At 41.4% G+C, this 17,125-nt stretch overlaps 1 protein-coding gene across 3 annotated transcripts in view; it reads right to left on the bottom strand.

Moving 5' to 3' along the window:
- Nucleotides 1-17,125, bottom strand: part of PSEN1 (presenilin 1) — a 72,875-nt gene that overhangs the window by 37,755 nt on the left and 17,995 nt on the right. For all 3 annotated transcript variants that reach the window (XM_040477609.1, XM_040477611.1, XM_040477610.1), the window contains one exon: nucleotides 138-388. In XM_040477609.1, the coding sequence (XP_040333543.1) occupies nucleotides 138-388 (251 nt within the window). The remainder of the gene's footprint in view (nucleotides 1-137; nucleotides 389-17,125) is intronic.

The raw sequence follows: 17,125 nt of genomic DNA, 5'->3' as shown, positions 1-17,125 counted from the left end.
GCTTCTGGCTGTCAGAGAGAATGAACTCTCTAGCCTTTGTGTCCCTTCAGAGCAGAGGCCACCAAAGTGATAATGACACAGAATGAAGAAAAGCCGTATCAGCCTTGAGAATGATAAAACAAAACACTCATACATACAGCTGTCCATCCTTCCGGGTATAGAAGCTGACTGATTTGATGGTAGCCACGACCACCACCATACAGAGGGTCACCGGGACAAAGAGCATGATCACATGTTTGGCGCCATATTTCAACGTCAGCTCTTCATCTTCTTCTTCATCTTGTTCCACCACCTGCCGTGAGTTACCCTGGGGTCGTCCATTAGATAGCTCAGGGTTGCCACGCCTCCGCCTTTCACTGCTATGCTCAAGCCGTTCTCTACTGTCATTCTAAAAGCACAAGAGGAACTATTTTCAGTAAGTCAGACTCCCCAGAATCAAGGTATTCTATATTAAACACAGAAAACATAACAATTAGACCTGAGATTAAGAAGAGGCCCATCATTACTTGAGTTCTGAAAGTCTGAGGCAAAAAGAATCAATTCACAAGAGATGTGCAGTTTAAAAGTCTAGATTTTATTCGCCACTGACCAGTGAAGGAACCCAGGTCCTCTCTCTCACCTGGCTCTTAGTTTACCTCATTCTCACCTTCCATTCTCAACCTAAAGCAATTGTACTCATCCTCTGAGGTTTGGCTTAAAAACTGACACCTGTGTGAAAACTTTTATTTGCTAATGCTTACAAGCACAGTAATCTCACCTTTCTCAAAATTATAAAGTGCTTTCTATCTGAGGTTTCTTTCATACCAGTTTTACAAGGAACTGTCTCACCTTCTTAATTTTAAGTAAGCTCTACACCAAATGTGGGGCTCGAACTCGTGACCCGGAGATCCAGAGTAGCATGCTCCACCGCTGAGCTAGGCAGGCACCCTTCACCTTCATTATTAATAAGATTTAAAATCCCTGTGCTGGGGGCACCTGGGTGGCTCAGTCCGTTGAGTGTCCGACTTTGACTCAAGTCATGATCTCATGTCTATGGGTTCAAACCCAGTATTGGGCTCTGTGCTGACAGTTCAGACCCTGAAGCCTGCTTTGGATTCTGTCTCCCTCTCTCTTTGCCCCACCCCTGCTGGCACTCTGTCTCTCAAAAAATAAAACGTTAAAAAAAGTTAAAAAATAAACAAAATCCTTATAGTGATATACAAGGGATCTATTTCTTACAATTTCATGTAAATCTACAATTCTCTCAAAAAATTTACTTAGGGGCATGTGGGTGGCTCAGTCAGCTGGGCGTCTGACTTTGGCTCACGTAATGATCTTATGGTTTATGAGTTACAGCCCTGCATTGGGTTCTGTGCTGAGCTCAGAGCCTGGAGCCTGCTTCAGATTCTGTCTCCATCTCTCTCTGACTCTCCCCCACTTGTGTTCTCTCTCTCAAAATAAACATTTAAAAAAGTGTACAAAAATTATTTAAAGGATTCTTAAAAATCTTTAGAGAGAGATAAAATTAGGCCTTATACAATTCTGATACCCCTCACCTTGCCTGTATTAGAGGGAATAAATATTTGATGAATGACAGAATAAAACTAGAACCTTCCTTAGATTCTACTTTCCTCAGTCTCTTAATCCAAACACTATTTTCATCCTTGCCCTGGGTTTACCCTTTCTTACTCTTCAAGTTCAACTTCCTTTTTGTTATCATTGTTCATATATTTTTAAAATTTAAATTCAAGTCAGTTAACATACAGTGCAGTATTGGTTTCCGGAGTAGAAACCAGTGATTCATCACTTACATATAGCACCCAGAGCTCATCCCAACAGCACCCTCCTTAATACCCATCACCCATTTAGCCCATCCCCCCACAGACCTCCCCTCTAGTAACCCATTTCTTGTCTGTATTTAAGAGGCTAATATGGTTTGCCTCTCTCTCTGTTTTTATCACATTTTATTTTTCCTTCCCTTCCCTTATGTTCATCCATTTTGTTTCTTAAATTCCACATACTTGTCTTTCTCTGTCTTACTTCGCTTATCACTGTTCATATCTAAAACTCAGTTTTTGTAAAGGGGAGAGTGGATACCAAGAGTATTAACAACAGTAATAAAAATAATAAATAACAGGAGAAAAAGAACAACACTCCTCTTCCCAGATAAGTACAGAATAGGAGATGAAAGCAGACTGATAGTCACTGTTGCTGGTAAAACGTAATCTGCTTGGTTAAGCACCCTACTGTTGGTTTCAGATCAGGTCATGATCTCACGGCTCGTGGGTTCAACCCCCACATCAGGTTCTGTGATGGTAGTTTGGAGCCTGCTTGGGATTCTCTCTCTCTCTCTCTCTCTCTCTCTCTCTCTCTCTCTCTCTCTGTCTCTCTCTCTGCCCCTCCCCTACCCACACTGTGTCAGTCTCTCTCCAAATATACAAATACACTTTAAAAAAAAAGAACAACAACAACAACAACAGGTTCTCTTAGGGGCACCTAGGTGGCTCAGTCTGTTGAGTGACCAACTCTTGATTTTGGCTCAGGTCATGATCTTACAGTCATGGGATTGATCTCATGGGTGTGGGATTGAGCCCCATGTGTGGAGCCTGCTTAAGATCCTCCCTCTCCCTCTTTCTCTGCCCCTTCCCTGCTTGCACATATGTGCACGTGTGCGCACTCTCTCTCTCTCTCAAAATAAAGAACAGGTTCTCTTGGGAAAATCATGTGAGAACATGCCACTTTTACCTTGTTTTTGACTAAGTATTACTGTTATTCATTAAAAATACATTATAATCTTAATAACAGCTTAACATTATTACAATGTACTGGAGATTGTGATATGTGCTTTATGTTAAATTCTCACAGCGTCTCGTCATCACCACTTTATAGACAGGGGAATGGCCATAGCTAGGAAGCATTACAGAGAGGGTTTGAACCCAGGCATGCCCAACTACAGATATCAAGCTCTTTTAAATTTTTTTTTTATTTTCATTTTTGAGAGAGAGAGAGAGAGAGAAAGAGAGAGAGCGCGTGCGCGCGCCTGAGTGGGCAGGGGCAGAGAGACAGAGACATAGAATCTGAAGCAGGCTCCAGGCTCTGAGCAAACAGCACAGAGCCCAGCATGGGGCTTGAATCCATGAGCCACGAGATCATGACCTGGCCCAAGTCAGACGCCCAATGGACTGAGCCACCCAGGAGCCCCCCAGAAAACAAGCTCTTAACCACCTCTCAATGTGCTGTTCACAAGACAACATGGGAGCTCTGCAGACTCAGTGTGGGCTGAGTTCTCTTTTACTTCATTTGGATATATTCATCCCTTAAGTAATTATCAAAATTCTATATTCTAGGTACTATACTGTGGCAATACTGAAATTAAAAAGATCTAGATGCTGTCCTCAAAAAGATCATAAAGTTAGCTTTAATACAGGATAACTATTACAAAAGAGACATGAACAAAGTGCTGCAGGACTGATCATTCCATGTGGTCAAGAAAGGCAAGGTAAATATACAATTCCTGAGCAGAAGAGTGACTGTGGTGAATGGAAGGTGAATGGGCTCCAAGCAGACATGACTGTGGGACTGAGGTGTGAAGTTAAAGAGCAAGGCCTACACAGAAAACCAGTGAGTACGCCTGAGCTGGCTGGGAAACAGTCTGTCAGGGCTGCTTGCAGGAAAAGGTTAGGAACAGGTTGTAAAGAACCTCATTTGCCATGCCCAAGGTCTTTAGACTTTGTCCTGTAGACAATAAAAAGTCATAAAAATTGCTGGGGTGCCTGGGCAACTCAGTCAGTTAAGTGTCAACTTCAGCTCAGGTCATGATCTCACGGTTTGTGCGTTTGAGCCCCACGCAGGGCTCTGTGCTGACAACTGGGAGTCTGGAGACTGCCTCGGATTGTGTGTCTCCCTCTCTCTCTCTGCCCTTCCCTAGCTCTTGCTCTCTCTCTCTCTCTCTCTCTCCCCTGCTCTCTCAAAAATAAATAAATAAATAAAATTTATTTATTTATTTTTGGGTTTTTATTTTATTTTTAGGTTTAGGTTTTTTTCCTTTCATGTCTTTTATTTTTATTTATTTTTAATATATGAAATTTACTGTCAAATTGGTTTCCATACAACACCCAGTGCTCATCCCAAAAGATGCCCTCCTCAATGCCCATCACCCACCCTCCCCTCCCTCCCACCCCCCATCAACCACAAATAAATTTTTAAAAATTCATTTAAAAAGTCATAAAAATTGTTAAGGTTGAGGAAGCGACACATTAGATTATGTTTCATTTTGGAGAAACCTGGTAGAGTGATGACGAAAAACAGATGTATAAGAGGTATTTCAGAAGCAGAACTGACCAGGTTTTGTGGCAAATTCCATGTGGATGGTCAGGAAGGAGTCAAGGATGATCCTAGAGGTTTCTAGCATAAGGGACTAGGAAGGTGGTAATGGCACTAACAGAGCAAGGAACACAAGAAGATGGGCAGGCTGGAGGAAAGGTTTATGTGAGGCACCTGCAACCAGGCAGCAAAGTCCAAGGGTAGTTAAGAATACCAAGCCCAAGGGCACCTGGGTGACAATCAGTTGAATGTCTGACTCTTGATTTCGGCTCAGGTTTGAGTTCGAGCCCCTCATCAGGCTCTGCAATGACAGCGCAGAGGCTGCATGGGATTCTCTCTCTCCTCTCTGCCGCTACCTTGATCACACGCTCTCTCTCAAAATAAAAAAACTCAAAAAAAAAGTTAAAAAAAAATTCCAAGCTCAGAAGGGAGTTGGGGGAAGTCATTAGTTTCTATAGTTATGTAAATGGATGAAATCTCAGGGACAGTGTATAGATGGAAAGCAGGAACAGTATGGACTTGCTGGTCATTATGTAATGCAACAAGGTGGGGGGGGGGGGGACGGACAAAGGGGGATGACGACCAAGGAGAAAAGTGAATAACCTCTAAACTTCAGCAGCAGGTGATAGGAGAAAAACCAGCCAAAGAGATTAAGAGAATAGGGGGGAGCCTGGGCGGTTCAGTCAGTTAAGTGTTTGACTCTTGATTTCAGCTCAGGCCACGCTCGCACTACTGGTGGGTTTTCAAGCCCCACATGGGGCTCTGTGCTGGCAGTGCGGAGCCTGCTTGGGATTCTCTCCTGCTCCTCCTCTGCTCCTCCCCTGTTCATGCACACTCTGACTCTAGCTCTCTCAAAGTAAATAAGTATTAAAGAAAAAAAGAATGCTACATTAAAAAAAAAAAAAAAAAAAAAAGAATAGGGGAGAGGAACCCAGGAACCCAGAAATTCCAGGAACCAATACATCACAGAAGCCAAAGGAGAAGTACATTTCAGAGGTGTCATCAACAGTCAGGCTGTATGAGAAATGAAAAGCCACCGAATTTAGCAGCAGGAAGTTGGCCAATATTTTTACAAAAGTAATAAAGAGGGAAGTCAGATCATAAATCATAATAAACTGGGGAATGAATGGAAACTGAGAAATTAAAGGCAATCATTCTTTGAAGCAAAAAAATTTTTAAAAGATGTGACAACAGAAGGGATTCACATTTGAAAACATTTTAGGGGTGTTAGAGATTTGAATGTACTTATCAAGTCACAGTATAGAGTTAGGACTAGTGGAAGAGACTGATGATATAAGCCAGGGAATAGGGTAGGGGATAAATGGGGGGAACAAAGGATCGAGGAGTTGGCCTTACAAAGGAACTGATGCCCTCTACTTCAGCCTGGAGGTCAGGAAGTAACTCTTTGACCTCACAGAGAAAGTATTTATGAAGACTCTCAAACCCTATGAGGAATGGGAAGGAAACTATTCCAAAGCACCAAAGGTAGAAATATATATACCACTCAACAAGAAAGATAATTTTTGCTGAACACACATCCCTGGAGTGGCCAAGTCCAGTAGGAAGGAAATGAAGGCTCGGGAAGACAGGGACACAGTGTGACAAGTAGCTGAGGAGCAAAGAGTTGAGGGAATTCATATTTCTATTTTCTCTAAAGGAGGTGATGAAGTCATATGCTGATAAGAATGTTATGTTTGTGACTAGTGTTCAGCAATACAATTATAACCAACTTAATGGGTCGATTAATGTGCAGAATAAACTAAAATACAAATATGGGTGCCTAGGGGGCTTAGTCTGTTGCGTCCAACTTTGGCTCAGGTCATGATCTTGAGGTTCTGAGTTAGAGACCCACATCAGACTTGTTGCTGTCAGTGCAGAGCCCTCTCGGTTTCAGATTCTCTGTCTCCCTCTCTGCCCCTCCCCAGCCTGCTCTCTCTCTCTCTCAAAAATAAACATTAAAAAAAAAAAAACCTAAAATACAAATAATAATAGCTCTCTCTATGTAGTATTTGATCATTTACAAAACATGCTCACATCATCTCATTTATTCTTTTCCTATGTTGAAAAAGATTTTGGTAGATGAACACTAAAACAATTTGTTCAAAATCTCAAGTCCAACAGCAGAGGCAGGAATCAAATTGAAGTCTCTTGCTTTTGAAATCTGTTCTTTCTAGGGCACCACAGCTGTCCTATTAGGCTCCATGAACAGTGTAATTGGGTAAGTCTAGCATGAAAGAGGCAATCATAATATGTTCTTTCACAGTACTCAACTGGATGTTCCAGTTTATAATGAACGCCAACCCCACCCTGCCCTGCCCTTGAAGCTGATATGGGATGCTAGAGCACTGTCTAATGAACCCTTCCTCTTTATAGTACCTCAGATACTATTCTTAAAACTGACTATAGGTTTTTAATTTTTTTAATAAAATTTATTTAAACAAGTAAAACTTTCACATGGTTCTAAAGTCAAAGAGTATAAGAAGAAAATCTCCCAGTAACTCTCTACTTAGTTGTCTCATCCTCCAGGTTACCAGTCATTGTTCTCTGCAAATCCTCTCAAAGTTTCTTTATGTATATACAAGCAAATACAATATATATTCTCATTCTGCCTTAACACAGAAATGGTAGCACAATAAATGCACTCTGTATTTTTATTTCTTTGCTTAACTACGGATCTTAGAGATTTTTTACACACCAGTACATAAAGTACATCCTCATTCCTTGAAAAAAAAAAAAAAAAAAACTTAAACCAGCTACATAACTAGTGTATGAATGTATCGTAATTTATTAGGCCAATCCCTAAAGACGGACATTTAACTTCCTTCCAACTTTTTGCCATTTACAAACACTGCTACAATGAATTCCCCCTGCAAGTTATTTCACATGTGCGGAACATATTTGTAGGTAAGTTTTCTGAACTAAAACTGCTGGGTCAAAGTACAAACACATTTGAAGTCCTGATACAATTGCCAAACCCCACTCCCTACAGGTTGTGCCAATTTAAAGACTCAACAGTATAGAAGAGTTCCTATCTCAACAAGCCCTTGTCAACACAGTAAACTATGAAATGCTTGGCTTTTTACCAATTTGATAGGTTAAATATGGGCTCGCAGTATAATTTTAACTTCTATTTCTTTTGTTACTAGGAAAGATGAGCATTTTTTTTCTATTAACTAAGTATTCATATCCTTTGCCATTGGCTTATGCTACTTAGAACCATATTTGGTACTTTGTTTTAGTTTCTAGGTATAATTACTACACTTACTAATTAATTTTTTAAAAAGTGAATGCTCGGGGCACCTGGATGGCTCGGTCGGTTAAGCTTCCGACTTCGGCTCAGGTCATGATCTCACGGTCTGTGAGTTCGAGCCCCGCGTCGGGCTCTGTGCTGACAGCTCGGAGCCTGGAGCCTGTTTCAGATTCTGTGTCTCCCTCTCTCTCTGCCCCTCCCCTGTTCATGCTCTACCTCTGTCTCAAAAATAAATAAACGTTAAAAAAAAATTTAAAAAAAAGTGAATGCCAGATATATAGGAGACAAAGGACAGATAAGGTATTTGTTCTCATGAACTGATTTCAAACAGGGGGAGAGAGGTAATAAATGTGGGATGGTACTATAACAGGGTGATGTGATAAAAAAAATATGTGGGATGGGACTACTTTTAGATAATGTGGTCAGATAATATCTTCCTGAGGAAGTGGTATTTGAGCTGAGACCTGAAGGATGAAAAGATATGAAAGGCCTACTGTAAAGGATGAACTCAGCAGGTCAAGGGGTGTCCAACCCCTGTACATACCGAAGAAAGATTTGGCCTAGTTCCTGGGCGATAACCTCTAAGCCTTTGGAATATCCTGCCTGTTAAGAGTGTTTTTATTTACATGAAGCTTTGGGTCACATTGCTAACAATGTGATCTACGGTGGAAGTCTTGGGCCACAAGGTATCTGCTTGACCTTGGGAGGGGCTGGAGAACTATGGTCAGTCATGTCTACACAACCAACAGCCAATAAAACTCCTGGACACCAAAGCTCAAGTAAGCTTCCTGGTTGGCAATACTCTGCATGTTGTCACATGCTGTTCCTGGAAGAATTAAGTACTGCTCCTCCAACTCCGCTGGGAGAAAACAACTGGAAGCTTGTGCCCGGTATCTCCTGGACTCTGCCCTACATGCATTTTTCTAATTTTAATTTGTATCCTTTCTCTATAATAAACTATAACCAGTGAGTATAATAGCTTTTCAGAGTTCTGTGAGGCCTTCTAGCTAATCACTGAACATGAGCATGATCTTGAGGAGCCCCAAATATACTTGTGCATTGAAAACTACAAAATATTTGCTCAGAGAAATTAAAGAGCAAGAGCAAATATAGAAAAATGAGACTACATCAAACTTTAAGACTTCTTTGCATGAAAAAAACAATCAACAGAGTAAAAAAGAACCACAGAATGGGAGAAAATATTTGCGAATCATGTATCTGATAAAGGGTAAATATCCAGAATATATTTGGATGTAATGCAACAACGACAAAAAAACAAATAATCTCTTTTTTTTTTTTTAATGTTTTTTTTTTTTTTTCAACGTTTATTTATTTTTGGGACAGAGAGAGACAGAGCATGAACGGGGGAGGGGCAGAGAGAGAGGGAGACACAGAATCGGAAACAGGCTCCAGGCTCTGAGCCATCAGCCCAGAGCCTGACGGCCTGACGCGGGGCTCGAACTCCCAGACCGCGAGATCGTGACCTGGCTGAAGTCGGACGCTTAACCGACTGCGCCACACAGGCGCCCCAAAAAAACAAATAATCTCATTTAAAATGGGCAAAAGACTTGAACAGACATACCTCCAAACAACATAGACAAAAGGCCAACAAGCACATAAAAAGATGTTCAAGGGGCACCTGGGTGGCTAAGTCGGTTACGCTTCCAACTTTGGCTCAGGTCATGAATTCACGGTTCATGAGTTCAAGCCCTGCATCGGGCTCTGTGTTGACAGCTCAGAGCCTGGAGCCTGCTTTGGATTGTGTCTCCCTCTCTCTGCCCCCCCCCCCCCCCACTCACGCACGGTCTCTTTCAAAAATAAATAAAACATTAAAAAATAGCTTTTGGGGTGCCTGGGTGGCGCAGTCAGTTGAGTGTCTGACTCTTGGTTTGGGCTCAGGTCATGATCTCAGTTTATGAGTTCAAGCCCCACATTGGGCTCTGGGCTGAAGGCACAGAGCCTGCTTGGGATTCTGTCTCTCCTTCTCTCTGTCCCTCCCTGCTTTTTTTTTTTTTTAAGTATTTATTTATTTACTGGGAAACAGAAAGACAGAATGCAAGCAGGGGAGGGGCAGAGAGGAAGGGAGACACAGAATCTGAAGCAGGCTCCAGGCTCTAAGCTATCAGCAGAGCCCGACACGGGGTTTGAACCCACGAAGTGCAGGATCATGACTTGGGCCGAAGTTGGACGCCCAAATGACTGAGCCACCTGGGTGCTCCTGACCGTCTCCCGCTTCTGCCCTCTCCCTGAAAAATAAACTTAAAAAAAAAAAAAATGTTCAAGATCACTAATCATTAGGGAAATACAAATCAAAACTACAATGAGATATCATCTTATACCCATTAGGATGGCTACTAACAAAACAGTAACAAATATTAGGGTGCAGAGAAACTGAAACCCTTGTGCACTATGGGTAGGAATGTAAAATGGCATGGCATTTATAGACAAAAGATTAGAAACAGAATTATCATATGATCCAGCAACCCTACTTCTGGGTATATATCCAAAATAATTGAAAGCAATATCTTAAAGAGATATTTGTACACCAGTGGTCACTGCAGCATTATTCACAATAGCCAAGACAGAGCTACTCAAATGTCCATCAACAGATAAAGAAAATGTGGTACATATGTATAATGGAATATTATTCAGCCTTAAAAGAGAAGGAAATCTTGCCACATGTTAAAACATGGATGAAACTCTGAGGACATTATACTAAGTGAAACAAGTCACAAAAAGACAAATGTTGTACAATTCTACTTGTTGAAGTATCAAGTATCAGCTCGAAAAAACAGAAAGCATAATTGCGATTGCCAGGAGCTGGGGGAAGAGGGAAACGAGGAGTTGTTCTTCAGTGTGTAGAGTTTCAGTTTTACAAGTTGAAAAATTTGTAGAGCTCTGTTGCACCACAATGTGGGTACAGTTAACACTACTGAACGGGACACTTAAAAATGGCTAAGATAGGGGCGCCTGGGTGGCGCAGTCGGTTAAGCGTCCGACTTCAGCCAGGTCACGATCTCGCGGTCCGTGAGTTCGAGCCCCGCGTCAGGCTCTGGGCTGATGGCTCGGAGCCTGGAGCCTGTTTCAGATTCTGTGTCTCCCTCTCTCTCTGCCCCTCCCCCGTTCATGCTCTGTCTCTCTCTGTCCCAAAAATAAATAAAAACGTTGAAAAAAAAATTAAAAAAAAAATGGCTAAGATAGTAAGTTTTAAATTTTGTTATATATTATTTACCACAACTTAAAAAAAAAATGTTTTTGGGAGGGTGCCTGGGTGGCTCAGTTGGTTAAGTGTTCAACTCCTGCTCAGGTTGTGATCTTGTGGCTCATGAGTTCGAACCCCACATCGGGCTCTGTGCTGACAGCTCCAAGCCTGGAGCCTATTTCAGATTCTGTGTCTCCCTCTCTCTCTAACCCCTCTCCCGCTCACGTTCTCTCAAAAATAAACATAAACAAATTTTTAAAAAAATTTTTAAAGACGTAAATAAATGTATGGATACGTTGTGTTCATGGATTGAAAGGCTCATTATTGTTTCTTTTAATTTTTTAATTCTTTAATTCTTTATTTTTTTTTCAACGTTTATTTTTGGGACAGAGAGAGACAGAGCATGAACGGGGGAGGGGCAGAGAGAGAGGGAGACACAGAATCGGAAACAGGCTCCAGGCTCTGAGCCATCAGCCCAGAGCCCGACGCGGGGCTCGAACTCACGGACCGCGAGATCGTGACCTGGCTGAAGTCGGACGCTCAACCGACTGCGCCACCCAGGCGCCCCTTTAATTCTTTATTTTTAATTATTTTTAATTTACATCCAAATTAGCATATAGTGCAACAATGATTTCAGGAGTAGATTCCTTCGTGCCCCTTACCCATTTAACCCATTCCCCCTCCCACAACCCCTCCAGTAACCCTCAGTTTGTTCTCCATATTTATGAGTCTCCTGTTTTGTCCCCCTCCCTGATTTTATATTGTTTCCCTTCCCTTATGTTCATCTGTTTTGTCTCTTAAAGTCCACATATGAGTGAAGTCATATGATTTTTGTCTTTGTCTGATTAATTTCACTTAGCATAATACCCTCCAGTTCGATCCACGTAGTTACAAATGGCAAGATTTCATTCTTTTTGATCGCGAGTAATACTCCATTGTATATATATACACCACATCTTCTTTATCCATTCATCCGTGGATGGACATTTGAGCTCTTTCCATACTTTGGCTATTGTTGACAGTGCTGCTATAAACATGGGAGTGCATGCGTCCCTTTGAAACAGCACACCTGTATCTCATGGATAAATGCCTAGTAGTGCAATTGCTGGGTCGTAGGGTAGTTCTATTTTTAGTTTTTTGAGGAACCTCCATACTGTTTTCCAGAGTGGCTGCACCAGCTTGCATTCCCATCTTTTTTTTTTTTTTTTTAATTTTATTTATTTTGAGAGAGAAACCGTGAGTGAGGGAGGGTTAGAGAGAGACAAAGAGAGAGAATCCCAAGCAGGATCTGTGCTGGGCTCAAACCCATGAAACACAAGATCATGCCTGAGCCAAAGGCAGATGCTTAACCAACTTAGTCACCCAGGCTCCCTAAGACTCATTACTGTTAAGGTGTCAATTATACCAATACCTCACTCCCAACTGATCTATAGATTCAATGTAATCTCAATCAAAATTCCAGCAGGCTTTTTTGTAGAAACGCTTGCAAAATTCATATGGGAATACAAAGGACCTATGCTATCTAAAACAACTTGCAAAGTTAGAGAACTAATGCTATTTGATTTCAAGACTTCTTATAGAGTTACAATAATCAAGAAAATGTAGTGGCACAAAGACCGACAAACAGACCAACAGAACAGACCAGAAAGTCCAGAAATAAAAAGATACATAGACAACTGATTTTTGCCAAAGGTACAAAGGCAATTTGGTGGAGAATTTTTCAACAAATGGTACTGAAACAATAGGAAATCCAAATGGAGAAAAATGAACTTTTTCCATATCTCATATGATGTACAAAAAAATTATACTATACAGACTTAAATATAAAACCTAAAACTGTCAAGTTTCCAGAAGAAAACGTACAAACTTTTGAGAACCTGGGTTAAGCAAAGATGTTTTAGATATGACACCCAAAAAAAGGTCTACAAAGGAAAAAACTGATACAAAAGATTTCATCAGTATCTAAACCAACATATTTCCACTTCTCAAAAAACTGTTAAGAAAATAAAAACGGGGCGCCTGGGTGGCTCAGTCGGTTAAGCGTCTGACTTCGGCTCAGGTTGTGATCTCGCGGTCCGTGAGTTCGAGCCCTACATCGGGCTCTGTGCGGACAGCTCAGAGCCTGGAGCCTGCTTCTGTTTCTGTGTCTCCCTCTCTCTCTGCCCCTCCCCCGTTCGTGCTCTCTCTCCCTGCCTTTCAAAAATGAATAAATGTTAAAAAAATTAAAAAAAAAAAAAAAGAAAAAGAAAGAAAAGCAAAGCACCTAGGTGGCTCAGTTGGCCACCAAGCATCCACTGAAGCATCCAACTTCGGCTCAAGTCATGATCTCATAGTTCCCTAAGTCTGAGCCTTGCTTTGGGCTCTCTGCTTGCTGTCAGTGAAGACCCCACTTCGGAACCTCTGTCCTCCTCTCTGCCCCTCCCCTGCTTGCTCTCTCTCAAAAATAAGTATTTAAAAATAAAGAAAAGAAAAAGAAGCCAGACAAAAAAGTATGTACTGTATGTATGATCTCATCTGTACAAAAGTCTAGGAAATGAAAACTAGAGTATAGTGACAAAAATTTGATCAGTACTTGCCTGGGGATGAGGAGTAGCTGCGGAGAGGCAAGAGGCAAAGACTGCAAAGGAACACGAGGAACTTTGAGGGTGATTAAGTTCACTGACTGTGGTGGTTGTTTCAAGGATAAATTTACATGTCAAAACTTATCAAATCGCATACTTTAAATATGGGTAGTTTACTGAATGCCAATTATACCTCGATAAAGCTCTTCTAAAAAATAAAGGGTCTTTCTCAAAGGGGTGTGTAGGTGCTTTCAAAGTGTTAAATAAGGAGAGTAACACTAGAACTACTAATAGATTTCCAAAATGAAAAATCTTCGCAGCTAAATATTAAGATGATGACTTAGCATTAATTAAAAAAAAAAAAAAACACTTTTTTATTATGGAAAAAAGTTAAAACTAATACTGTCAGAAATGTAAAATGAAGTCCCATGTGCCCTTCACTCAGCTTCAGTTATTAACTCATGGGTAATCTTATTTCATCTATTTTCCCATACATCCTGCGCCTGTGTATGAGGCAAATTTGGATGCATCATTTCATTCAGAGATATTTTAGCACAGACTTCTAAAAGATAAAGAACATATAGGCCTTTTGTATGTGTAGCTTGGTAGGTCATTTCTATCTTTAAAAATAGACTTTACTCTTTAGAGCAATTTTAGGTTCACAGCAAAACTGAGCAGAAAGTACAGAGTTCATAGGGCCGTTGGATGACTCAGTTGGCTAAGCCTCTGACTCTTGATTTTGACTCAGGTCTATTATCTCACAGTTAGGGGACTGAGCCCCAGGTCGGCTCTGTGCTGACATCGTGGAGCCTGCTGGGAATTCTCCCTCTCCTTCTTTCTCTGTCCCTCCCCAACCAGCCCCCATGTGCTGGTGCACACATGCTCTCTCAAAATAAACATAAAAAAACAAAGTACAGAGTTTACATATAGCCCTTGCCCTCACACAGCCTTTCTACCCCATCAACATCCTATACCAGAGTGTACAATCAATGAATGTACATTAACATGTCACTATCACCCAAAGTCCATAGTTTACATTAAGGTTCAGTCTTGTGTCACACATTCCATGGGTTTTGAAAAATGTATAATAATATGTATCCACCATAGTATCATATAGAATAGTTTCACTGTCCTAAAAATCCTCTATATTCTGTTTATTTATCTCTCTCCCCCTACTACAACTCTGGGAAACCACTGATTTTTTTTTTTTTTTTTTTTACCGCCTCCATAGTTTTGCCTTTAAAAGCTATTTTCGGGGGGCGCCTGGGTGGCGCAGTCGGTTAAGCGTCCGACTTCAGCCAGGTCACGATCTCGCGGTCCGTGAGTTCGAGCCCCGCGTCGGGCTCTGGGCTGATGGCTCAGAGCCTGGAGCCTGTTTCCGATTCTGTGTCTCCCTCTCTCTCTGCCCCTCCCCCGTTCATGCTCTCTCTCTCTCTGTCCCAAAAATAAATAAACGTTGGAAAAAAAAAAAAAAAAAAGCTATTTTCGGGGGGGCGTGGGTGGCTCAGTCAGTTAGGCGTCCGACTTCAGGTAAAGTCATGATCTCATGGTTCATGGGTTTGAGCCCTCCATCGGGCTCTGTCCTGACTGACAGCTCAGAGCCTAGATAGAGCCTGCTTCAGATTCTGTGACTCCCTCTCTCGCTGCCCCTCCCTTGCTTGTGCTCTGTTTCTCCAAAATAAATAAGTGCTAAAAAAAAATTTTTTTAAGCTATTTTTAAGGTTCAGAAAAACAAGTGCTAGAGCCTAAATTATAAATGCTTTCATTTCAGTGGCAGAGGGAAGGATTACTCACTATATAAATGTTGTAAGTGTCAGGGAGGGTGGGGTCCTTTGGGAAATGGTAAGTATGTGGGAAGTGAGTTCCTATGAAGCCAGATTCCCCACATCTCCTACACGATAAACTCAGAGGCTTTGTTTTAATTCCTTCTCCCTTCTCCTTACTTTAGAACAGGATGCAAGTACAAGTCCAGCCACCCAAGGCATGTGAATCCTCAAACAGGGAGAATACTTCTCAACCAGCAAAAATTGTGGAGGTATTTTTAATTCAGTGTAGTGCTTGTTTTGTTTTGAACCTTGTTTTCTGTCTGCCTTTTTTTTTTTTTTTTTTTTTTAAGAGCGAGAGCATTTGCGCAAGCCAGCAGGGGAGAGGGGCCAACGGAGAGAGGAAATCCCAAGCAGGCTCCAGGCTCAGCACAGAGCCCAACACAGGGCTCAATCCCATGACCCTGGGATCATGACCTGAGCCAAAATCAAGAGTCTTGGACACTCAACCAACTAAGGCACCCCTGCTTTTTTTTCTTTAAGTTTTACTATTGTAATTAAAAGATTATACTTAGGGGGTGCCTGGGTGCTCAGTCGGCTGAGCATCCAACTTCAGCTCAGATCATGACCTCAGGGTACCTGGGTTCAAGCCCCATGTCGGGCTCTGTGCTGACAGCTCAGAGCCTGGAACCTGTTTTGGATTCTGTGTCTCCCTCTCTCTCTGCCCCTTCCTGGCTTGTGTGCTCACTCACGTGCTCTCTCTCTCAAAAATAAATAAATCAACTTAAAAAAAAAAAGCCTACTATTAACCATTACCTTACACTACTGATTGGATAAGCCATAAGTAACACACGATTGAAATTATCTCAAAATTCTCACTGTACACATAATGCTTCAACAAATATGCTTGTCTACATTTCTTGGCACTCTTATGGTAATATTTGTATAATATAAATTTCCAAAAGTGGAAATCCTAGGTCAAAATGTGTGTACATTTTTAGACTTAACTGCCAAATTATCTCCAAAAGGCCTATGTATTTGCAGACTCAATTGACAACTTGCTTCCAAATAAACAGAAACTAGGGCGCCTGGGTGGCTTAATCTGGTAAGCATCCAACTTCGACTCAGGTCATGACCTTGCAGTTCATGAGTTCAAGCCCCATGTCAGGCTCTGTGCTGACAGCTCAGAGCCTGGAGCCTGCTGTAGATTCTGTGCCTCCCTGTCTCTCTGCCCCTCACCTGCTTGCATGTGGTCTCTCTCTCTCAAAAATAAACATCAAAAAATTTAACCAAATAAACACAAATTAAACTCCCATGAGCAACACATGTGAATGCCTATCTCCCCATATCTTCAGTAGCAAGGAGTTTCTTTTATTTTTTTTTTACGTTATCTCTACCCCCAACATGGGGCTTGAACTTACAACCCAGGGTTGCATGCTCTACTCACTGAGCCAGCAAGGCACCCCATAGTGGGTTTCAATCCTTGCTCACTGATAGGTGAAAAATGAAAAGTTTTCACTTCTGTGTTTCTTATTATTAAGGTTGATCAACTAGTCTTTTCATATATTTACAGACATTAATATTTCTTCTTATATTACTATTGTTCAAATCCTTTGGCCATGCTGTTACTGAATTGTTCATATTTCTTTTGACTTCATAAGAATTCTTTGTACATTAAGGTGTATCTGTCATTATGCATTATCAGCATAATAATAATTTGTCCAGTTTATTTTTTTCTTTTTTTTGTTTGTTTCTATTTGTTTTGGTTTTGCCCAGTTTATTTTTTTACTTTATTCATGGCAGTTATTGCCACACTTAAGTGTATAATTTTATATTGCTGGGGCGCCTGGGTGGCTCAGTTGGTTAAGCGTCGAACTTTGGCATAGATCACAATCTCACAGTTCGAGAGTTCGAGCCCTGCACTGGGCTCTGCACTGACAGCACAGAGCCTGCTTGGATCCTGTCTCCCTCTCTCTCCTATCCCTCTCAAAAATAAACATGAAGAGAAGAGAAGAGAAGAGAAGAGAAGAGAAGAGAAGAGAAGAGA

Source organism: Herpailurus yagouaroundi, unplaced genomic scaffold, assembly GCF_014898765.1.
Source record: "Herpailurus yagouaroundi ecotype Mexico unplaced genomic scaffold, PumYag 141, whole genome shotgun sequence".
Lineage (NCBI taxonomy): Eukaryota > Metazoa > Chordata > Mammalia > Carnivora > Felidae > Herpailurus > Herpailurus yagouaroundi.
Note: the sequence above shows the minus strand (reverse complement) of the source record. Positions and strands in the feature narration are given on the sequence as shown.